A 23246-nucleotide genomic window follows, 5' to 3' on the forward strand; every position below is an offset into this window, starting at 1 on the left:
CAGTCCATACCATTATTCTAAATTTTGAAGTGTTTTCATAGGTTGGAGTTTCTTTTCTTTGCCGAATTTGCACCCATGTTTTTTGAACCTACACATTGTTGTTTCTAGTTTTCTGCAATATATCTTTTGGGCTATAAAGAGTGCAGGAATTGTTAGTAAAATGTCATTCTTAATCTTTCTAACCACCTAGGGTTTAGAAGGCATATTATTTCTACTTTTCAAGTTAGGCATCTTCAAGTTATTGGTGTAATGATATTTGTTAAAAAAGGGGAAAAATTATAACTTAACATGGGTATTGGATTAACAATGAAGATATTTAAAAGAAAAAATTTCAATTTTGTAAATAGGTAGATCCGGGAAAAAAGAAAAATTGAGACGTGAGACTCTTCTTCTGTCTTCTTCTCCGTTCTCACTTCTTCAAAACAAGGCTCATCTCGCTCAATCTCACATTTCACTTTTCTGGGTCACAACTACATGGGTCATTGGCGGGGCACAAAATTGTGTATATTCATTTACAACAATGTATATATATATATATATATATCTCTAAAATGTCTTATCCAAACACTCAAATTCGCCATGCCTTCAAAATATGTAAAATCTAGCCGATTTAAATTGTCTTTGGTCTTGTTTCGTGGTCAATATTCGATAAAACTCAAAAAATTCTGTAGACCAGACGATCAACACCCTCATATTTTAGCCGTCTACAACCACATGCCACTTGAGGCATTTCAAAGCGAACATCAAATTTTACTTTATAGCCTTCAAATTATGTAGGTTTTTTGAACTTACAAAAAAAAAGTTATATAGGTCTTTGACATTAGCTTCTTATATCCTCACAAAAAAAAGACATTAGCTTCTTAGAGCATCTCCAATGGGACACTCAATCTTTAACACTTAGAGTGCCACATATGATTTTTTAGAGTTTTTGTTAAAAAACCATCTCCAATGGAACACTGTGTTAGACACTCTAATATGAGATGGACACATTTATTATAGAGTGTCTAGAGAGAGAATCTCTAAAACGAGAGTGTCTACTTGAGACTCTCTAAGTGTTACTTTATCATTCCAACCAATAGAAAACCTTGTTTTTCAACTACTTTTTATCTATTGGATTGAGGAGGGACATGTGTATTAAGTATAGAGACTTTAGAGATCTCCATTGGAGACCAACAAAAATTGGAGTGTCTCTATATTGACATTTAGGAAAGAGAATCTCTTTTGACCCTTGACACTTAGGATTTTTAGAGTGTTTGTTAAGTGTCCCATTGTTCACATATCAAATTTAAAGTAATACCCAACTTTATTTCAAAATTAGGATTTACCCCTATTCTCTTCGCAGCTCACTTTTTTTTCTCTCTCTCTTCTCTCTAAACTCTTGTAATTATCTCTTTTTTCTTCACTGTCGCGCCGTCAGATCTTCGAAGAAAAAGCAAATCTACTCTATAAAGTTATTCGATCTATAAAACAGAAGAAACCCCATTTCAATTTCAATGGGAGGAAGAAGAAAGAAAAGAATTGTTGATCAATCTTTAATCTTGTAACAATGGATCTACTGAACTAACCCTCAAGGATTTTGGGTTTCTCTTTGATTTTGATTTACAGTAGCAAGTGAGTAGTTTTTTTAGGGTTTATAATGGCGGCAGAAGATACCCAAAGTTGGACAATTTCTTATAAGGGCATGTCTTCTGATAATATCAAGGGTTTAGTTTTAGCTTTATCTTCAAGTATTTTTATTGGTGCTAGTTTCATTGTTAAGAAAAAGGGTTTGAAGAAAGCTGGTCAATCTGGAACTAGGGCAGGTAAAAAAATTTGTTTGCATTTCAATTTGATTTTATATTGTTAGGGCAAACTGTTAGTTTTTTTTTTTGCTCATGGATCTTGTGAGTAGATCTAGTATTTGGGTATCAAATGTCGTATTTGATAAAAAAAGTTCAGAAATTTGGGTTATTTAGTGAAGATTTGATTGCATTTAGTGTTTGTTAGGGTGATTTATTGGAAGATATCTTGAGAGTGAAAGATTTTATGAACTTGACTGAGAAGTCACTTTGTGTTGACTGGTAGTCAAAGTAGTAGTTTCAGCTAATAATTGGAAGATATCTATTCAATACTGCTAGTATTCATCTTGGGATGGAATTTCTTAGCCAAGATCTTTTACTACTACTACTACCAGAGACTTGGATTTAGAGGAATCTTAGAACTAGATTATGATACTCTTATGATGAAATTAGCATAAGTCCCTGAAACGTTGTTTGCGAAACCTAGAAAATATTCATTGTCATTTATATTATGGCATCATTTTTGTCCTTAACCTGTTTCTCTACCTAGTCACTGAGAACTTTGGATTCTTGTCTGGCAGTCTGGGAAATGAAATTAATATTTTGGTCTGTCTTGACATGTAGTTGTCATTGTGGAAAATTTGAAGATCACAAGTGGGTATACATTAGGTCAATAGGTTTTTACTTTACTGTCGATTGGCATGGTATTGTGTAGTATTAAGAGCTTTTGTTTGTTGATAAGGAGAGCGGTGATAAAATGCATTCTTAGAGGCATAAGAAATTCTTTGACATCGAGATCCTATAAGTTGGGAAATATGCTCAGAGCCTGTGTTTCCAATAAATCAATAACATGAACGAAGATAATGCGATTGAACTATTTTTTTTTACTATCATCTTGTTAGAAGAAAATATTATCCAAATTTTGTTCCTTCGATCAAAAAAAAAAAAAACTGTAGTTATTAGGCATGTCTAATGGTCATTTGTTTGTTAGTGCTTGCTGTGTCTGTATACTGTAGTCCAGAATCGGCAATGTACTGATGATCACGAGATATGATATTCATGGATTCTAAATATATTCATTATATTTTGCAGGTGTTGGTGGATATTCTTACTTATTTGAGCCACTATGGTGGGCAGGAATGATAACAAGTGAGTTTTCTTAATCTTGTTAGTCGACTTCAAACTAGTTTGTAAATGCATCTTGTAGTGTTTGTGATGGTCCTGGTGGATGTGTAGTGGTGATGCTAAAGATAAATATATGTAGTGCATATACAACTAGTTAATTGCTTGGTGTGCTTTTGTTCGAACACGATTAAAAAAAATCTGGAATTGGTCAACTACACAATTTGAGTTCAATGTTAGCTATATTTGCTTGTTTAGTTTTATAGTAAAATTCGCGAGACCAGCTGTGGAATGTTTGAAAAAAAAATGGTTGAGGTAATGAAGGTCTAAATTCCAAATATTGGATATAACTAAATGTAATCTAATATTGTATTTAATTTGGTTATATTGTATGTCTTACCTTTTTATTATTCTTTTCTGCTTTTATTTTTGCACGCCTTGGCAGTTTGAGATACAAGTTAGCTTTTACTTTACTGCTGAGAATATCTGTTAGACTGTTAGCTTGTCCATATGGTAAACACTTACTTTCTATTTGTTTGGTTTCATCTTGCATTTATAATTGTAATTGTGGACCTACAGAAGTTACTAGGGTATTGACCACACCACGGTAGTCAGCCATTTAAATTAGGGTCCACGGGATTTAGGCCCAAAATAAAATTCAAAAAGGGATTAAGGTCCAATCTTCCCAGAAAATAGGATTTTAGTCCTTTTCCTTTTTGGAAGAAACATTGACATCTAGACATACTTTAACTATACCAAATGTGTTTTGTTGTAGAAATATACGTAATTGATACTAAATAACGTGTATATTGCGAAACAGATAGTAAGTTTGAAATCAATCGAAAAAATCTGAGAAAAAAAGAAAGATAATGTTGGGGATTGGTTTTCAGAAGTGGATTTTTCCTTAATCCATATATAAAAGGTGATAATGGGTATTATGATTAAATAGAAATGATAGAGATCCGTTTTTTCTATAGAGATGGGTCAATTTGGACTAAATAGCCATTATAATTAGTATTTTGCTTAAAATCCTATATTAATATTAGGGTGGACTAAATGTGTGTTTAGGTGTAGATTTTTGGACTAGGGACTCAAAAATTATTTAGATTAATAAGCATACGAGTTTTAAGTTAGAACGATACAATTTTAAAGTACCTAATGAGGTGACTTTATTTTTGCAGTGATTGTTGGGGAAGTTGCTAATTTTGCGGCATATGCATTTGCTCCAGCTATATTAGTTACTCCACTTGGTGCACTCAGCATTATTATCAGGCATGAACCAAATTCCCAAATTGTGTATATAGGTCACTGATTTTCAGTGCTAAATACCATCTTTTTTTTGCAGTGCTGCACTTGCTCATGTTATTCTACGGGAGAAGCTAAATGTGTTTGGTATTCTTGGTTGTGTTCTTTGTGTTGTGGGGTCTACAACAATAGTTTTACATGCTCCCCAAGAACAGGAGATTCAATCTGTTGCGGAAGTATGGGACCTCGCGACAGAGCCAGGTAATTGTTTATTCTATTTTGACACACCAAGGTTCGATTCTTGCTCTTTGCGATAGAGAGACATACATTCTTTCTAGGTTGTTACATATTCGAGTTTTGAGTTTGTTATTTACATATTTAACGATGGTTAAGTGTTCATATATAATAAGCTCAATTGTTTAATATGTTGTTTCTGCAGCTTTTCTTTTTTATGCGGCTCTGGTGATAGCAGGAGTTCTTGTACTTATATTCCATTTTATACCAAAGTATGGCCAGACACATATAATGATTTACATTGGTGTTTGTTCTCTTGTCGGATCTCTTTCGGTGAGTTGCTGATGGACATTGACTTTACCATTGTTCCCTTTATCGTTCTCATTAGCTCTAAACTGTTGAAGTAACTTTTTTTTTATTGCAGGTAATGAGTGTGAAAGCACTTGGGATTGCTCTGAAGTTAACATTTTCAGGAATGAACCAGTTAATATATCCTCAAACCTGGGCTTTCACCCTGGTTGTAATTACCTGTGTGGTTACTCAATTGAACTATTTGAACAAGGTAAAATATTTAAATAATCAATTGTTTTTCTGCAGCTCTTTTACTCAACCATGGAATTAAAATATTACGCATTCGAATGTTTTTTTGCCTAAAGCAATGTAGTTGATGTTGGAATATGTCACCATGGGCTGATGGACGAAACCATATGATTATATGAATGATGTTAGATGATGTATGACTTGATAGATTTTGTCAGGACGTGCCTCTTATAACTTATATCCTACAATGTTGATTTATTACTTCTGTAAAAGTTATAATCAACTTATCCACTAAGTATATATATATATATATATATATATATATATTATCTGTTCATAACTCAAGCCAAGCTTCACAACGACCCTGAGATAGACTGTTTGTCCAATATAAACACCTCTTCTTCCAAGCAGGTGTGTCATTTATTCAATTTTAATTTTTTAGGAAAAGTTGTAGATATATTTTTCAATTTCATAATATGTTTGTATGGTGATTCGCCTCAGATTCACTCATCTAATACTGTACATCATTTGGAGCTAATTATATTGTACTTTAACGGAATCTTCATCACATTAGCTGTTAAGTTCGTTATGAAAAGAACCATTTGATGTAGAGGCATGGGCGAAGAATTATATGGACTTGCGTTTTTCTTAGTTGAGAGTTTCTCTCCCCTTTTTTAAGTTTCAGGACGTTCTAAACCTTTACCAAGTTTCGTGCTGTGTCAACGTTAATAACCCGACAGACCACTCCCTCCACCACCGAACACACAGACATACACAATCTTCACTTACCAGTACCTTTTCCCTTGGTTGTGTATCGTTGGTGGAGATAGAATGGTCAACTAGATTACAGAAATAAGAAAATATGTTCAATGAGGATTCACTCTGCATAAACATTACGCGGAAATTATGAAATGGAAAATAAGTTTCATCTTTGTCAATACCTTCTGGCAACACTGTTGGTGACCAAATACCAGTTCACCTGGTATTATGGTTTCACTAATTCATTATTTTCATCACAATGTCATTGCACCTTGTTTTCTGTTGGGACTAAAATTTAGTTTCAATATCGTTGCAGGCGTTGGATACATTCAATACAGCTATCGTGTCGCCAATATATTACGTGATGTTTACATCGTTCACCATTTTAGCAAGTGTGATCATGTTTAAGGTATTACCTCCTTGTTCATTTAAGTATTTAAATCAAGTGCCAAGGGGTAAGAACTTGTATCCATCAGTTAGTCATAAAAGTTGTTTAACAAACTTTTGGGTTTCGACATGCTTCCATTTTTTGGTAGGGAATATCATTCTACTTTCTATTTCTTTCGTAGATACTTAACATGCATGATCAATTAGTTTTGCTTTTATCAACTTCTGCCATGCCTTTCCAATTCAGGACTGGGATCGACAGAATCCAACTCAAATTGTCACGGAAATGTGTGGGTTTGTGACGATTCTTTCAGGGACATTTCTTCTTCACAAAACAAAGGACATGGTTGATGGTACTCTTTCTTGTACTTACCTTTATTCTTTACCACCGGAAGTACTGACTAATCTTTTATACTTCTAGTCACTGCCTCCTTCGTTCGCAATTCCGCTCATAGAAAAAAGTTGTTAATCCATTCGAACTTCTGATCAAAACCAGTCATATTCTTTGTTCGGAACAAATATATTATGTTGTTGTAAGTTGGTAGGTACCTCTGCTGTCACGATGAACTCGTTGAAGAGTTTGGGTGGAATACAACAAGTACTGTCCCGGAAAGTTGTGCTCAACTTGGCCCCAAACACTGTACAGGAAAGAGCTTTTGAATTTACTTTCCTAATCCTTGCATCTCTGTGCAGGCGTTCCAATGCGGCTTCCGATGTACACGAATGAAGATGATGACTCTGATATCGAGGGTATCCCTCTGAAGGGTCAAGGTTCATTGCGATCATCGTAATGTATTTCCTCACTATACCTTCAAATTTTCATGATTTTGGTGGGGAATAAGGGATATTGCTGCAACCAACAACCTGTATCTTATCGATTTGAGCAAAGCAGGGACAGGGACAGATTTCTGGACCGTAATGAACGATAGCTTCAGCAGCCGTTCCTTGCCCTGCCCTGTCTTCCCAACTCCCCCAATGAGACATTACGAAAATGTAATTCAATATCGTTTATAATATTATATAGTTTCGCAAGCTTCCATTTCTGAAAAGCCAAGGCCTTCGCTCTCTCTCTCTTTCGTTCAACATTTTCTTTAACCTGAAACTCAGAGATAGTTGTTTTGTTATATTTCTACTGTACACGGATTATTCCCATTTTTCGTGTGGGAGAAAAGAATAGATACTGTTACATAGGCGCGAAAGCGGAGATATTTTCTTTCTTACAAACTTTTACTCCGAAGCTGATGTAGGTATCACTCTGCCCACATACTTAGCTAGATCTACATTTTCTAAAAACATAATGCCATATCGTTCTTTTAGGTTTGAGAACAAACCTCTTTTTCTTGTATCTTTTTTTAGGTTTGAGGACAAACCTCTTTTTCTTGTTGGTCTCTGCTTAGATATCATCATTTGTCAAACCATGAGGGTATGATCCGTGTTTGTGAGGTATAATCTCAATCATAGAAGATAAATATGGGAGACGTGATTTCCATTTGTGGAGAAAAGTTTGTGATGTGTAATCTTAGTTACTGAAGAGGAAGGTATATTCTGAAAAAGATACCTTCATTTTTATTATATAGATTGTTAAAATGTGCAACAATATTTTAAATTTGAGAAAAATAATCGTAAAGGTCTGGATGAGTGTCAAACTTCGCGAATTTGCTAATTCTTCCATGAAATGTTAGTTTTACTTGATTAATTATTAATTAAATAACCAACTAAAAAGAAAAACAAAATTAACCTCATTTGAGTATCTGAAATAAGATATTATCTCCTGCCCCCTTGGTATAAAGATTATACCTAATTCACTTAAAATCAACCATGTAGTAGGGGCTCACCCACCACTCAAATTTCAGCAATTCTAACCAACCCATTTTCACACACAGATAAGAAAAAAGAAATGAGTTCTCATTACTTGAACTATAATATAATTATCTCATTCTTTCTTGTTCTTCATCTTCATTCTCCCTAGTGAGTGATCTGAATTCTATTCAAGAAAAGACCATGGTTTCAGTTTCAGATGATTTTAGCTTCCCTAGGCCTACTCCTACTAATACCGAATCAACTTCATTAAAACGAGCTCCTCCTGAAGTTTTCACAGGAACTTGTCATGAAAATGATTCAAAGAGAGCAAAAGAGGAACCTCAAAGAAACAAGAATGGACAAACATAAGGTTCTTCTACAATTCAAACAGAAAAAGAATTGCTAGAAAACAGTTATGTGACAGTTAGGAGCATGAATGCATCGACCGATCAGGAGGAAAGTAAAATGGATATGTTATGGGAAGATTTTAACGATGTCGAATTAGACTGTGTTTCCTCTATGAAGAAGAAAGAAATAGAAAAATTGTGGAATTTAAATTTTGATTCTGGAGAGATGGAAGAAAAGGTAGTTCTTTCTTGTGTACAAGGTAGAAGAAGTAGAACTAAAACTCAATTAGATAATAGGAGACCAAGCTTGGTAGAGATGATGAAGGTATTCAAGAAGCTTTTCTTGCCTCACAATTCTCACAAGATGACCACATAAGTATATTGATATATATTTTTTTTTGAAGATTTTGGACAGGCAGATCTACGCGAGTAGTGTGGGAGGTTTCAAACGTATGAGAGTAGATTAGTTCCGACGAGGCTTATATCTCAACCGAGTACTTTTAGGGTTGGCTATATCCGGAGATAAACTGGACGACAACGTTAAAAAAAATCCTTACATGAAAACCATAACATAAGTTAGTGGAGTTACTCAGACTTTGGTTAGGAATTGTCTCCTAGTCGATCCTTGCTCCCTTGTTGATGTCAATGCCAAACTGCTTTGCAATGTTGTAACTCGTCATCTACAATTATACACAATATTGAATATATTAAGCCTTTAATTCTCGCAGTCTAATTTTTGAAAAATAGAATTTCTCAGCACTAACAAATAATTCTTTTACTAAAGTCAAAGAATAAAACTAACACCGTAACACTGGACACAAAACTGTTAGTTTAGAGACTAAAATGTAAATGAGTAGAACATTAGGGGGTCAAATAGAAGTACTGAAATATTTGGTACAGTTTTGGAGTTAGCCAACCAGCTCCAATTACCGTATTGGTTTCGTAAAAACAGTAAGTTAGAGAGAGAAAGAGAGAGAGAGAGAGAAGATTATGGATTTGGAGTCAGTGAAGAGATTGTTAGAGAGAAGTGTAGATGAGAAAGAAAAGGGTGTCTCAATTTCAATAGATGAATTATCTCCTTCATTATTCGACCCACTAATCATTCATGGTATCAAAGTTGATCTCATTGAACCAGGTCGAATTCTTTGCTCTTTCAAAGTCCCTCAGCGTCTTCTTGTAAGTCTTCAATCAACAACAACAATAACCCTTTCATCTCTCTCTCTAACTTTTCTAACATGGGTTTCTTTCATTTTTCTTGATTGATTAGAATTCTGGGAATTTTTTACATGGAGGAGCAACTGCTTCACTAATTGATATATTAGGGTCTGCTGTAATTTTCACTACTGGAGCTCAAACTAGTGGTGTTTCTGTTGAAATCAATGTCTCTTACTTGGATGCTGCTTTTCTTGATGTGGGTATTTCACTTTTCTGATTCAATTTTGATTTTTTTTAATGTTTCTTCCATTGATTCAACTTGGATAGATGGTTGATTTGATTAATTTTAGGGGAGGGAGAAGATATTTTGTTTTGTTGAGAAGTTATGAAATTTGGTTAAACCCCTCAATTATGGGTGATAGTAATATTTGTTGAATGGGTAATCAGTGGTTAGTGACCCTTGTGATTGAATTGAAAGTGGGTTTAATAGAAGAAGTATACTGTTTTCTAGGGTTAATTTTGTTAGATTCGTATATGTTAATCCTCCTAGCAAGTAGCAAGCTATTTCTGTATTCTACTATACTGAATTATGATTTATGAAGATGTGGTTATTTTTGGGTTACTAACATTATTTTGGAGAACGATAGCTTTCGTACACCGGGTTAGTACCCGATTTGTTCTTAACCGAAAAGCATCTTCCGTAAAACTAATGTTTCTTAAGTGATCACTCGGAAAACTTGGATAATCTGTGCTGAGTTCTTTTTGAACGGAATTTCAAAATGAAAATATTTTTGGGTAAAATTTGTTTCGCCACGAAAGTGCACGTTCAACCCGAAAACTTTCTCCAATGCTAATGTAATCAACAAGTCCGGATTACTAGTTTTAGATCTCATTTTGGTTTATATCTATATCATCGAGGATGTGGTATGGGTTGATTTCAGGAATAGCTAGAACGAGTTTGTTTCGTTTTATCAACCTTATTCCTTTGAACCTAATACCTAATGAGATTTGGTTTTTAATTATCTCAATTGAAGTCTTGATACAGTACTAATTTGGGATTTTTTTGTGTGATTTAGGAAGAAATTGAGATTGATGCTAAGGTTTTACGAGTTGGAAAGGCAATTGGAGTTGTGAATGTCGAGCTAAGGAAGAAAAAGACTGGGAAGGTTATTGCTCAAGGACGCCATACCAAGTACCTTGCTGTCTCAAGTAAACTATGAAACAACCTTCTGTTTATGATTATGGTATTCATTAAGAAGTATAAATTGCAGTTCCTATTAGCAATCGATTATTACTTGTAATTGGTTGAATTCTAAAATCTAAACCATGTTAAAGAACAATGATAATGTAAGTCTATACACTCAAGATTCTTGATCTTCTTGCGTCTGCGGTGGCTCTTTACCAGAGCTGAAACTTTTCGCAGTTGGACATCTACCCACTGCTCGAAAGTTTCTAATCTGAAATGTGGATTTTGATGTGCCATGTCCTCTTGTATGACCTTCAAATCCTTGCTTCCATGTTTAACACAATTATTTTACAATATTCTGTAGTCTTCAATGTAAAGCTACTTGCTTAGAAAGGGTAGAAGAAGCTAAGCATTTGGGTCCGGGATCAGCTCGGGATTCGGTAGGGGCTGATCTCCAATCCCCACGTATCCGGGAACATTAAATTGGATAAGTTTCAAATAGTTTTACTAACTCTTATACACAATATACATATATACGATATGTTTCTTATACATTGATCACAAACTGTACTCCGACAACTCAAATTGAACTCCAATATTTCAACGTTTCATACATCTTAACTGGCTCGGAGGTTTGGAACGAGTCTGCTTGGGCTACCCTCGACCCCAATTCGATCCACAAGTTATTTAGTTGATCAGCCAATCCCAACTACTACGGCTAGGAGTTGTTTCACTTCATCATTTTAGAGACTTTTGTTGCATTTTATTGCCATCAAAGGCCATTCCTACAGGCTATCGAACAATTCAAGCTTCATACTCCTGGATCCACTATCTTTTCATTTGCGATATTTCGTATACATTATTGTTTTATGGACCACATTAACTGACCTCCTGACATGGTAACTGATACTGCATTTGACAGACATCTATAACAATTAGCTTTGATGTTTTATAATTTTGATGAAGGAGCCTTAGTTAAACATAAGAGATAGACTACTGAACAAAAGCTGAGACGCCTTTTCATGTGGCTGGTCCACTCTAACAGGTCACGAGGTTTGCCAATCTGGTCAGTATTAAATTACTCTTTTTGAAATAGTCTAAAGTTCTGACTATTTCTCGTACTGAAAATTTCCCAGTCTCATGTTGAGGTTGACACTTGAAGCGACCGACATCTGGAGCTCATACAACTAATGCTTGAATATGATTATCATAAACCAAAAAAATTGTATACCCGAATATGGGAAATGATACGATAACAATAAACAAATCAAAATATTCTTAAAATAATCAAATTACATTAAGTTGACAATAACAGAGCGAGCTGCTCCTAAACAAACTAAAATAAAATCCATACTTCAAAGAGTTTCTTTATTGTTACATAATAAGTAGGAAAATAAGAGTGACAAATCAAACTAAATCGAATAAACCTCTCACTTATTTCTTTAATCTAAATATATTAAGATGAGAAGTATGATATCGAAATATATTGAATATTTCAAGGGCATTTCGGCTTGTGGCCATGAGTCGTGAGTTTTGCGTAACATGGGCATGCGCTCGTGTGGCCGTAAGTACCCGGTGGAACACATTGGCATCTGTTACAACATGTCCCACAAGCTCTAGTACATACGTTCTTTCTTGACGATTTCATACATCTCCTTGAGCATGCAAACTTGCAATCTGTTGTATATCAAATAAAGAAAACGAAACAAAAGTTGAATACTAATAAGTAACAAATATATATATCTGTTAAAAGTACTGCAGTAAGAAAATCTAAAAGCTTGAACTGCTACAGATAAAGAAAAAACGTTTAGGCTTACTGATCTTGGAATGGTGATATTTTTTGTGGCGATGATGATGAGAATCAAGAATATCACTTTCCTCCACCTGAATAGATTAAATTCGTCAATGGTAGCAAAAGAAGAAGGAAATAATAGTTAAAACTGTTAATTCATGGTTTTCTATTTTCATTTCAGCATTATCAATCATTTATATCTTAGCTCCCGGCTATTTGTTATCGTCCAACATAAACTGGCCTAATGTGAAAGATAATGAGTGTTTGTTATCATTATCGGTTGATTAACTCATCCCGATCCATGTTAACTGTATACTATTCTTCTTTCTGGAAATTCATACCGAATCCTGCTATTATGATATTTGCTACTCCTCTCCGGGAACCTTCTGAAGATTATTTTCGAGGGTAGTTGACGGAAACTGTATTTACAATGTGTGTCATCTTTAAATCCATTGTGACATATCGTCATTTTGATTGAACCTTGAATTAATAATCTCTTCATTTTATCTGTTTAAACGTCTCTTAAGATAAAACGGAAGTGTTTTTAAGCGCGTCTGCACAAGTACAACATATATGTATACATATGCAGGTCGGAAAGTCACTCACATTAGTCAGAGCGCCGGAAGATGATGCATCTGCAAGTACCTGCAATGATATAAGCGACATTATGCCAAGGTTAGTAGAAGGATTATAGAGTAAGTTATACAATTATTTGGATTGAATTAGACATTGTACCTGTAGAAAGATGAGGAAGATGATGAGTATAGACACTAGGAACTTCTTCATGATATAAGTCTATAGATTAAGTTGTTGTGAAGAACTTATGGGAGGTGGGTTTTGAATTTTATAGAGACAGAAAGGAGAGATAAAGAGAAAGAGAGGTAGAGGTTGTAGGTTTCTTAAAATTTATGTTTAAGAGATTCACATGCATGTGAAGAAAGAAAGAAACAGAGCTTTCACAAACTTTAAAAATTCAGGAGTGAAATTGCAGAAGAAGGAAAAAAGAGATCACTAAAATGCTTGACTTGTGATGATAAAACAGGTACTGATTCTGTGGTGAGTGTGTGATCAGATTGAGATAAGAACTTAAGAGACATGGTCCCCCTAAATTACATCTCAAATTTGGAAACTAGGGTTAGAACAAAATTTGGTGTTACTATGCTCTCTAGCATCACAAGTAACTTTTTTTTTCTTTTTTTGGGAGAAATGGCCAACACTTCTAATCGTTATAACTAACTGTATTGTTTGGTTTGTTTTGGAATATTAGTAGTAGAGATTAATTTTGTTCATAGATTATTTAGTTGACGATTCCAAGTAAAAAGAAATCGCAAACCCACCAACCCGCTGGGTATGGGATTCCCCTTGAGGAGCAATGACATTCTCCATCGTATTGTGATCATGATGCATCCCCATACATTCCCACACACCAAACACCATTATGCAAGGCAATTCGTGCATTTCATTTCCGACCGCAAACATAGCCCTAGAGTGAGAGGCCTACAGAGGCAGGCAATGATATTATGCCAGCCTAGACTATCACCCCAATAGTTTGTCAAAGTTAAAAAAGTGATGTAAATTGAATGATGTAATCTTACAAATAGTTAAGACAGACCCAATGTCACCTAACAACCCACACCAACTAGCTCCTTGACCTCTAAACTACTGCCCTAATCAAAACGCAAGAATCCACCAACTAATATTGTTTAAGTAGGCGATCAATTTATAATACGAGTTCAAAAACATTTTCACCTCAACTTGGGTCGTTAAATTTGTGGTTATCTAATTCAAAACCGATTGACAATGAATGAAGGAGATATAGACATTGTTTTCTTGGTTAGGAGATTATTCATTTTTGGTGTAGGGCTAATCTCATCCCTTTTTGTATTACTTTCTTCTAGCCTAATACGTGATTTTTCTCTGGTAACGTAGATTACATTTTAAACTTATCAAGCGTAAATTTAACTCTGATACCATGTTAAGTCTACAGATGGTTATTTGGAGAGTTCCAATCTCTGTTTTTTTTTATTAGTACTAATGTTTCTTTTTCGAATTTTAGATATTTCAAGCACTTTAACCAAATAAGAAATATCCATTTTCTATATATTTAATTGTCAAGACAGCAAATTTAGGCAGTCAAAAGTTCACGAGCAAGCATAGAGAGACTGAGAGACAGACTACTTCTCACGGGGTGTCTGTTTTTCTTTCATTTATGATAAGATTATTAGTTGCTAAACATAAGAGAGAGGATGGCAAACCCTAGTGGAAAATGATGGATGCATATTGGGCTTTCTTTTTCCTTGCATACTTACTAGTATGTCTCCAGCCTGGTTTTAGTTGTTAAAGGTTGTTATTACATAACTACAATATCTCAGACTTGATGTTGACTCTAGCCCCCTAGGGTGAGGAAACCCCACTCCAAGTTGCAATACTTGTCATCTATCACATAAAGTTTTTATTTTGTGCACGAACGATTTCTTTTAACTATCGCCCGTGATTCAGATGAAGCGTTTATCTTAGATTATGATGTATAAAGTGTCATTTTGATGATGTAATGAATCTCTATTCACTAGTGTGATACTAAATCTGCGGTTCGTGACATATTGAGCTAGTTTGATCATGGAGTTTGACTCACGATCATAGACAAAATAATATCATAACAAGTGAGATTGTGATATTTGTCAATTAGTAACATCCGTGCGATCCAATATCTAGAAAGAGTTGTCCTTCCGTAATTGGAGAATGTGATTTTACTCATTTGATGCGATACTCCGTGCTCGCATATATATAAGAACATAATCCTGTCGTTCCCTAATGAGCGAACGACACAAATGTAATTGTTATCAACCCATTGAATAGTATCTCTAAACATGACTGGATCATTTTCAAATGATCTGTCTAGTGGCGAAGTATTCCTCTACTAAACTAGATGATGAGGAAGAAGTGAAGGAGTGCTTGGGCCGCCTACAGATAAAACAGGTGTAAAAGTGATATACCTATAGAATAGCGGGCCTAAAGGAAAAAGAAATGGGGCTCCTCCTAAAGAGCCCAACATCAGTTCCCCGCGAACTTTTTGTTTTTCCCGTTTAATAGAGAGGCCGAATTTGGACTCTCTCTCTCTCTCTAAACTCTCTGTCTTTCTCTCTCTTATCTAGTATTTGGCTTTCTAATGGCGTCAGTTGACTTAATCAACGCTTCAAGACTCAAGATTAAGCAGGCAACTCTTCTCTGGTTTGAGGGTTTTAGAGAGGCTTGTTGTCTCCATAGAGTGGTCTTCTTCTGCCTTAGGTTTCTTCTCTTCCTTTCACTTTCAATAATTATCTTTTTTCGTTTAATTGATTGATTCTTCGATCAATTTTAACCCTTTCTAGTTGTTTTGACTTCTTCTTCTATTTTTTTTTTATTAGGTCAAAGATGCTTTCAATTCGAACTGGGCAGTGTTTTCTCTTGAATGGTTTCATCTTCTTAGGAAGGTACTATAACATTCATATTTCTTATCTTTCATTCCATATTTAGGGGTTTCAGTTATTCTCCCAAATTTTATTGAATAAAAAAAAAAATCACTCTTTTTCTCTTGAATGGTTTTACCTCATGGGGGTGGTTAATGCAGGTTCTAGGTTATTCTCTTGAAATGGCCCTTAATAAAAAATTTAAATAGATAATGGACTAGAAGTTGATCACTCTAACTGAGTTCTTTCTCAAAAGTGCATGAGTGCATTTTGTGTGGTGTTACTCTGAAGGACTTCTAGCTGACCTTAATTACACATCATTTTTAACACCAATATTTCATTAAAATCATTTTCATTATCTAAGCATCAATAAGACTTGGATTCGAATTATGGACTCTCAATAGCTAGATTTGTTGTACTAGTTACACATAAAGATCTTGTAAATAACAATGTGACCATTGCACATGATATTACACTTCTTAGGAAGATCTTTCAGGCCTGGGGTACAGAATGGCACCTTGTCTTGCTTGCTAGGCCTCCTGGGTGTTTGGCCTCAAGGATGTAAAGCGAAGAAACCATGGGTGGTCTAGTATTACCCTTACCAAAAAAACCCGTGCCACGGAAAACCCTGTGCCATATGTAAATCTGTTGTGGGTTCGCCTGGGTGGTGCCGTGGTGCCTGTATCTAGGATGATTTTGTTCTTAGCGAGACAGGTGTTACATCACATAATTCTTACATTTATCAAGTAAACAACTTCAAAGTACAAGAAGGCAGCTAAAACATTAAAAGCACTCAAAAATACATAAAGGTAACTGATGTCTTAGAAAGGAAAAAAGGGGCTAGGTTTTGTGCACATATTTCACAATAGTAGTGGAGTATAACACCTTTGTGCTTTAAGTTCCAAGTTAAATAGTTATATTCTCTTCTTGTTTTAGTTGTAAGTGAGTACTTAATGACTCATTATATTAGATATTAGTCGTTATATAGAAAACCATCCGGTATAGTGGTTTTATCATTGGCCAGTCACATATTGCTTTAGACTCATCATATCATATCACGCATTAAATGATATTGATATATCAGGGATATATCGCGATATCAGCTATGCAGTTTAAAGAATTGCTCTGAACCCTGGACACGATTTTCATATGCTATGTCAAATTTCCAACTATTTTTATCATCTTTCCTATGGGGTATTTAGTTTTATTGGATTATCCTATTGACTTGTTACTCAACCAAAAGAGATTGGTAAAGTATAAAAAAAAAAACCAAAAGAGATTGGATTACCTTTTCAATCTTTTAAAGGTTTTTTTTTTTCCAGTAGCATACATGTGTTTCTTTTGGATTGCAATTTAGGTTGTATTTGAAAGTTTTTTTTTTTTAATTTTTTTTTATGTTCCTTCTCTCTTTCCCTTTGCAGTATGTTTATTCTAAACTCAGTCGTCATTCCAACTCTTCAATGGATATTACCTGATCAATGCCAACAATTTGGCTCACAAGATCCGTGTTCCTTTGGAGTAATTATGAAATTTTATTCCTTCTTACATCTCGGACTTGTGCAACTTTTTTATGTACGTATGCATTTGGTTCGCTATCTACTAAGCTAATAACATTACTATGCGTGTCTCTTTATGGTGGACTTTTGGGTATTTATTTGTACCTGTAGTTTGTGTAGTTATACCTTCAAATAGGTGTCTTGTAGTAGTTCATTTTGAGAAATTGAAAAGACAAGAAGTTCACATTCTTGGTGCAGTCCTTATAACTGATGATTATAAATTAGAGCTATGTAAATATTGTCATATATGCAGGTAGTAGCACCTGCTAACTGTTGAACCTAAATCAATTGTCGGTTCGTCTTTGCACTTGGTCCATTTGTGGCTAAGTTACCCATAATCTGTTACCGGTTAATGGACCTGAAAACACAGTTTAGAAGTTCATTTGTAGTGGTAAATCAATAAGATGGATATACTGTGAACTTCCATGCTTGAAGAGCAAATGCTTTTCGTGTGTTATTGGTATTCTCATGTTGCACATTGGGGATGCACTTTCTCTTCAAATGTGTAAAGCAACGCGTGAACAATCATTTTCTCTACCGACTGTTATTTGTGACGTGTTTCAGAACTCTGTCTTGTATCCAGTTTTATATAAAGCCATGGTTTTAGCTAAAAGGAGTAGTTTTTCCTAGTACCACATATTTGTTAACGTGATCCCAAGCAAAAGTTCTTATTCTCTTCATATTGCTCTCCTTGTTTCAAACATTGAACTCATGTGAGTGGATTTCTATATTTCACTCTTAACCAACTTCCACTAAGCTCCATAATTTTATTTTTATGCGACATCCTGATTTATTTCTTCTGCATCCATTGAACGCCCACATTTTAACTTTTGTGACTTTAGTACTTTGTGTAAGTAGAAGTAGATATGATAACATGTCTGGCAAGTTGTGAGGACCACGGGAAGATGGATAATATTAGAATAGTTAAAGGAAAATTGGATGATGACCCATTATAGTTGTTTTCTTATCAGGTTAGCCTTGTTAAAATTTCCATATAAGCACTCTCACAATTTTTTTATTAGCAACAAAGATGATATTCTTAATATACTAGTCAACTATTGCATGAAGTTGGCGATTTTGTTATGTTTCTATTTTCTGTTTATTTGTACTTTCTTTTTTTCTTGCAATTAAGTGATGAATAGTATTTATAAGTTTTTGACTTCTGCCAATGTGGAAGTTTAATTCGATGTTGTCATTGCAGGTGATGTGGTTTTACCCTCTTTACATCTTGAGCTTTATACTGAGCACTTTCTGGTAATTTATTTCTAGTTTCAAATATTAATACTTGATACTTTCTATTCAAATACGCTTATACTTCCTTGAGATAGCCTCTAGTGCTTTACATTACTTGCTAAGATCTCACACATGGAACCTTTTCCATCAATCCATCAGTTAGCTAACTGAGAATTATCGTAAAATTGGTTATGATGATTCTCTAAAAATTTGTAACTTCCCTTTTTTCGGCTGCTCTCTTGTCGTCATATTTAGAATTTTAGTTAGCATTTGATGTCAGTGCAGGTACAATGACATTGCTAAATATGCGTACATTGCAATGGGCAAACATGGACCAGTCGGCAAGTCATCAAGCCAAGAGGAGTCAGTGACTTTACAAAATCTAGCTCATGGGGATAAGCCTGCTGGACTTGGCGGGTAAATTCTCAGCTTGCTTAGTATCTTATATCTTGTCGTGCTCTGTATCTTATATTTCTGAAATGGATACACATCCATTTCTTTCTTTTTCATTCTGTAGGGTTCTAATTGGAATTGGAGAACAAGTCTATTCAATTCTTTTGCTGACCTTCTTTTTCATAGAGGTTTGTCTATATCTGGATCTTCATATCTCTTGATGCAGGCCGCATGATGCTTTGGTTTTCCTTTTTCATTTCAGTTATGTGCTGACAAACCGAATGGATCACCAGACCTTTTTTTTCTGTGTGCATTTGACTCCCAAGTGTTGTAGAGTTGTTTGTGTAACATATTTTTTGGTCATGGAATTTAAAGCAGGTTTTTGCTGTGGGGTTTGTACCTTACATTGGAACTTCGCTCAATTTCTTACTGCTGACATTGATGTATGCTTATTATTGTTTCGAGTAAGTAAATGGTTTACTGTATGCTTCTCGTGCTGAAATGAGATTCTTGGACAAAAGTTCATTGTTTTACCTACTTGTCAGGTACAAATGGAATCTGGCAGAAGTGAGCTTGGATAAAAGGCTTCACTTCTTTGAATCAAATTGGGCCTTTTTTGCTGGGTTTGGTAATGATTCTTCCTTTTATCTAATTGTTTTATAGAGGTTCTTCTAGTTGTCATCATCGAAACAGTGTTGCCAACAGGAAGTATAGACTATAGAAGACTCGAGTCTCCTTCATGTTGTTCCAGTTTTGTAGACGTGCATGAAACTTGAAAATCAAAGAATAAAGTTATCATATATTTGATGCACTATTTTTTCCCTGTAAGACTGCTCTAGAAGAATTCGGGGTTGCAAGTGGAAACAAAGAGGCACATGGAAAGGCGAGGTCGCGCTGCCAAACTACAAAGAAAATACATTTAGTAATTTATTTGAAAAGAAAGACCAAATAACCATTTATAGTCTCAGACCTGGAATGAGGTTATCAGTTATCACCCATTTTGGATCTAACTCGTTCTTGTGCGTACTTTCCCATCATATTCAATCTCTTGTTAAAAAAAATTGACTGAATAACCGAATCCCCTTTAGAAAAAAATCATCGCCTACGTCTTCTGAATTTTTGATACCCAAAAACATGAAGCCATGTATACATGCTAAATAAGATTTAGGGAGATTTCTTCCCCAAAAATATTGTTTAATATGTGAGTTCCACAATGGCTCATATAATAGCAAATTAGCGTGTGAAGTTGCATTCATGAAATCTACCTTTCTCAAAGAAAACGACTTAGGAGCAATTCTATTGGTAAGCAGGCAGCTAAACGAATTTGACAATGTCATGCTAATGGATGAATTGTAAATCCCTGCCTGGAGGAAAGCATATTGTGATGCCAAAAGAATTTGATGTTACTGATTTAGGTTAGCTGCAATAAACTGTGTCACATATTGCGCTGAACTAGAATTGCACAATATCATGTTAATGGATAAATTCCACCTTAATGATTTTGTGCTGAAAGTCTTATAAACTTTGTCCCTTCTGATTATTTATTAATAAAAATAAAGAGTTCTAATACTGAGATGGGAAGCAAGATCTAGTTCCCAGCTATCAAAAGTGAAATAAACTAATTAAGCACAAGTTCCTGGGGTCACCCTGTATATCGCTCCTTGAAATAAGAGCCTTTGCTTAGAAATGTAACAAAAAATTATTGCTGAACTTAAAATGAACAGGAGGTTAATTTGTTCTAGGCTGTTCTCTTTTGTAGAAAAGGATATGATATATTTTTCATGTTGGTGAGTTGCATCTAATAGTATTATGCTTCCAAGAGGCTACGATAAATTCACGAGTTCCAATTCTATTGTTTGCATATTTCTGATCGAACTCTTTTTTGTTGTTACTCTTCAGTCTTGTATATCAAGTTTCTCTCTTTCAGATGTGAAGGTGATAAATCTAACCATTATATTTGTATTCTTTATTGTTTCAGGAAGTCCATGTGTCTTGGCAGTTTTCTTTTTCTCTCCTCTTGTAAGCTATGGAGTTATGGCTATACTTTATCCTTTGGTAAATACTATCTCTCGCTCCAAAGTTTTGATGACGAGTCATGAGTTTTTTTATGAATTATCTTTTATCCAGTATTTCCTTCTGCTGCTAGACATCCTTGGTTCATCCTAATTCCTAAGTATCTTTTGCTATTCAAATAGTTGTAGTTCTATTCTATGCATGATGTGTGTTACTTATATATCTTTTACATGAAAAAAGTTACTTTAGTTTGTCTTTTATGTACTTAATTTTACATGAAGCAGAATGGTATTTCTCAGTATAATTACATTTTCATGGTTCTATTGTTACTTAGTAGCCGATAAATGTGCTTTTAGTTGGATTTTCATTGTTAGTAAACAATAGGTTCCTGTTACTCATTTAGATTGTACTTCTGTTGAAATGGAAGTCACTGATGTGACATACTGTCACTTGTAGGACAAGACCAGGTACTTTTGCGATATAATGAGGACACAAATAGGGTTCTGGATGACCCGGATGACGCTTGATATAACCCGGGCATACTTACAATATGACACAATTTGCTAACTTTCTGTTGTATAACACGTTGAATTGCATTACGAGGGCGCGGAATATTCATGATATGTATACATACACCATCATCTACTATTGAGTTTCTAGTTGAACTGTTTAAGAGAATCACGTGTTATATTATTCAAAAAAAAGAATCACGTGTTATTAATTAAATACAGGTTTTCTTTTGAAATTAGTTTTTTTGAATAATACGCTTTTCAGTTTGTACTAACAGCGACAGGTTCAGAGGCGGAGCAAGTTATAAACAATCAAAGAAAAAAGTGGGTAGGTGCAGGACTAGGAAGGCTTCAGATCTTTTATGCAGCTCATACTTTATCGTAAGCTCTTCTTTAATAGCTGATTATATTAGTTAGTGGTATTCGTATTATGCACCCCGATCCCCATTGATCGACTCAGCAGCCTCGTAGATTATCAAATCTGTTCAGTCCCCGACAAGCTTGTGACTCAGCTGAACGGATATACCTTGTTTTATTCTTTTAATCTTTATAAAAGTTGTTTTATTACTTGAAGTAAACGTACGCAATTCCAAACTAGCAATTCTGTTGTTTCTAATTCTTTTTTACTTCTGAACCCTTGGATAGCTCCAAGGGTTGGTGAACAAATTATATAGTACTTAGACTGGCCCCTAGTGTAATTAAGTAATAGTAGACTCAAGATGTTTCAAGTCTTTTTTGGGTCAACGACAATAAATTCATATCCTTAGTATGCCAACTAGCCCTTGACTTTGACTTTAAGCGCATAATGTATGTATTGACCGTCAGACCGTGGTTGGAGTTATAAATATTAATCCGCATAATCTGTCTGTTTGTGTTCAATCTCCATATTGTTTGAATATACTCCAAGCAGGGTCACATTGCATTTACTTTCCCGAGTTCGCTATCAGAATATACGACGAAAAATGGTCCCAACTGGTGATAGAAACCTTCAGAATGTGTTATTTTTTTTATCTTGTCTGTATACGAAACCGACTGTAAAATAAAATCTTTTAACTAAATATTTCACTTTCTATCCGATCTGTGATACTTATTTCCTATTTCAACATTGTAGGATGTGGGTTTTGTCATTTTTTACTGAGGCTCCGCATCGTCAGGGAGAAGAAAAGAACCTCTAATTGGCCATACGATTAAAGGAACGATAAACAGCAGGAGCTATAACGACGACGATCTGATTAAACTAAACGAAATCACCAGCCGGAGTGTAAGTTTGTATATATTTATGTGGAGAAACAAGGAAATCAAGGACAAATATATGTGTACAGGTTTATTATCAAATAATTTATCTTTGAAGTCTTCAGATTGATTCTATAACAGATGATTACTTATCTTAATTTGAATATTTTCGACTCGTGTACCTACATGGTGGTATATATCACAAGAACAAACTATTATTATAAAGAAATGACTTGGTCTTGACAGGAAAAAGTTACTCATTTCCTTATACCCAATTTATTTCAAATCTTGTGTAAAATACTACTTTACTGTTCCTATGATGGTGTTCCTGCTCCACTAATAGTCTTGAGCAAAGAAGAAAAAAACAGAGGAAATAGGAGCATAGAAGTTCCTGCCAACTCCATTAGTGCAGCTGTGAACTTCTAGATATTCCCCCACCCTGCAAACAACACCATTAAAAACCCTCACCAACTCTTTGTTCTGAAAGACCGTGGTTGTCCCAGAAGGCGAACAATCTC

The 23246-nt window shown here is 34.8% G+C and overlaps 4 protein-coding genes across 8 annotated transcripts; 3 read left to right on the forward strand and 1 right to left on the reverse strand.

Annotated features, from left to right (window-relative positions):
- The first annotated feature begins 784 nt into the window (after positions 1–784).
- LOC147534973 (putative magnesium transporter NIPA4) lies at positions 785–7289 on the forward strand. 3 transcript variants are annotated; one of them, XM_086650527.1, is made up of 10 exons: positions 785–865; positions 1249–1802; positions 2871–2927; positions 4082–4172; positions 4246–4406; positions 4585–4712; positions 4804–4941; positions 5995–6087; positions 6313–6418; positions 6759–7289. In XM_086650527.1, the coding sequence occupies exons 2-10, from the start codon at positions 1637–1639 to the stop codon at positions 6854–6856; spliced, it is 1038 nt and encodes a 345-aa protein (XP_086506653.1). In that variant the 5' UTR covers positions 785–865; positions 1249–1636; the 3' UTR covers positions 6857–7289. The 3 variants fall into 3 exon arrangements, with proteins under 3 accessions (XP_086506653.1, XP_086506654.1, XP_086506655.1); XM_086650529.1 differs by lacking the exon at positions 785–865 and having other exon boundaries at positions 1288–1802; positions 6759–6857; positions 6958–7289; XM_086650528.1 differs by lacking the exon at positions 785–865 and having other exon boundaries at positions 1224–1802.
- A 613-nt stretch (positions 7290–7902) lies between these two features.
- On the forward strand, positions 7903–10741 carry LOC147534974 (Thioesterase superfamily protein). Its single transcript, XM_086650530.1, has 3 exons — positions 7903–9388; positions 9480–9623; positions 10444–10741. Exons 1-3 carry the CDS (start codon positions 9203–9205, stop codon positions 10585–10587), a joined length of 474 nt encoding a protein of 157 aa, XP_086506656.1. The 5' UTR covers positions 7903–9202; the 3' UTR covers positions 10588–10741.
- A 1071-nt stretch (positions 10742–11812) lies between these two features.
- LOC147534975 (Gibberellin-regulated family protein) lies at positions 11813–13425 on the reverse strand. The gene is made up of 4 exons (XM_086650531.1): positions 13081–13425; positions 12952–12990; positions 12371–12437; positions 11813–12230 (listed from the first exon to the last, which is right to left on the reverse strand). The coding sequence occupies exons 1-4, from the start codon at positions 13129–13131 to the stop codon at positions 12049–12051; spliced, it is 339 nt and encodes a 112-aa protein (XP_086506657.1). The 5' UTR covers positions 13132–13425; the 3' UTR covers positions 11813–12048.
- A 1730-nt stretch (positions 13426–15155) lies between these two features.
- LOC147534976 (etoposide-induced protein) lies at positions 15156–22852 on the forward strand. 3 transcript variants are annotated; one of them, XR_015228270.1, is made up of 11 exons: positions 15156–15630; positions 15750–15815; positions 17213–17363; positions 18549–18601; positions 18866–18997; positions 19098–19161; positions 19352–19437; positions 19519–19601; positions 20952–21028; positions 21774–21876; positions 22607–22852. XR_015228270.1 is itself a non-coding variant. In XM_086650533.1 (11 exons), exons 1-11 carry the CDS (start codon positions 15512–15514, stop codon positions 22668–22670), a joined length of 1011 nt encoding a protein of 336 aa, XP_086506659.1. In that variant the 5' UTR covers positions 15161–15511; the 3' UTR covers positions 22671–22852. The 3 variants fall into 3 exon arrangements, 2 of the variants coding, with proteins under 2 accessions (XP_086506659.1, XP_086506660.1); XM_086650533.1 differs by having other exon boundaries at positions 15161–15630; positions 21761–21876; XM_086650534.1 differs by having other exon boundaries at positions 15161–15630; positions 17213–17309; positions 21761–21876.
- Positions 22853–23246: the final 394 nt, after the last annotated feature.

Source organism: Eschscholzia californica, unplaced genomic scaffold (genome assembly GCF_041429995.1).
Source record: "Eschscholzia californica isolate CP2 unplaced genomic scaffold, dmEscCali1.0.p SCAF_6, whole genome shotgun sequence".
In the NCBI taxonomy this organism is placed as follows: Eukaryota; Viridiplantae; Streptophyta; class Magnoliopsida; order Ranunculales; family Papaveraceae; genus Eschscholzia; species Eschscholzia californica.

Excerpts from the sequence above, each read along its gene's own strand:
- LOC147534973 (XM_086650527.1), top strand. The coding sequence starts at position 1,637 with ATGGCGGCAGAAGATACCCAAAGTTGGACAATTTCTTATAAGGGCATG. Across the intron at positions 2,928-4,081 it reads GTGGGCAGGAATGATAACAA|TGATTGTTGGGGAAGTTGCT; the intron begins GTGAGTTTTCTT and ends TTATTTTTGCAG. Across the intron at positions 4,942-5,994 it reads AATTGAACTATTTGAACAAG|GCGTTGGATACATTCAATAC; the intron begins GTAAAATATTTA and ends ATATCGTTGCAG.
- LOC147534974 (XM_086650530.1), top strand. The coding sequence starts at position 9,203 with ATGGATTTGGAGTCAGTGAAGAGATTGTTAGAGAGAAGTGTAGATGAG. Across the intron at positions 9,389-9,479 it reads AAGTCCCTCAGCGTCTTCTT|AATTCTGGGAATTTTTTACA; the intron begins GTAAGTCTTCAA and ends TTGATTGATTAG. Across the intron at positions 9,624-10,443 it reads TGGATGCTGCTTTTCTTGAT|GAAGAAATTGAGATTGATGC; the intron begins GTGGGTATTTCA and ends TGTGTGATTTAG.
- LOC147534975 (XM_086650531.1), bottom strand. The coding sequence starts at position 13,131 with ATGAAGAAGTTCCTAGTGTCTATACTCATCATCTTCCTCATCTTTCTA. Across the intron at positions 12,991-13,080 it reads TCTTCCTCATCTTTCTACAG|GTACTTGCAGATGCATCATC; the intron begins GTACAATGTCTA and ends ATATCATTGCAG. Across the intron at positions 12,438-12,951 it reads CTTCCGGCGCTCTGACTAAT|GTGGAGGAAAGTGATATTCT; the intron begins GTGAGTGACTTT and ends TAATCTATTCAG.
- LOC147534976 (XM_086650533.1), top strand. The coding sequence starts at position 15,512 with ATGGCGTCAGTTGACTTAATCAACGCTTCAAGACTCAAGATTAAGCAG. Across the intron at positions 15,631-15,749 it reads GTGGTCTTCTTCTGCCTTAG|GTCAAAGATGCTTTCAATTC; the intron begins GTTTCTTCTCTT and ends TTTTTTTATTAG. Across the intron at positions 19,438-19,518 it reads TATGCTTATTATTGTTTCGA|GTACAAATGGAATCTGGCAG; the intron begins GTAAGTAAATGG and ends CCTACTTGTCAG.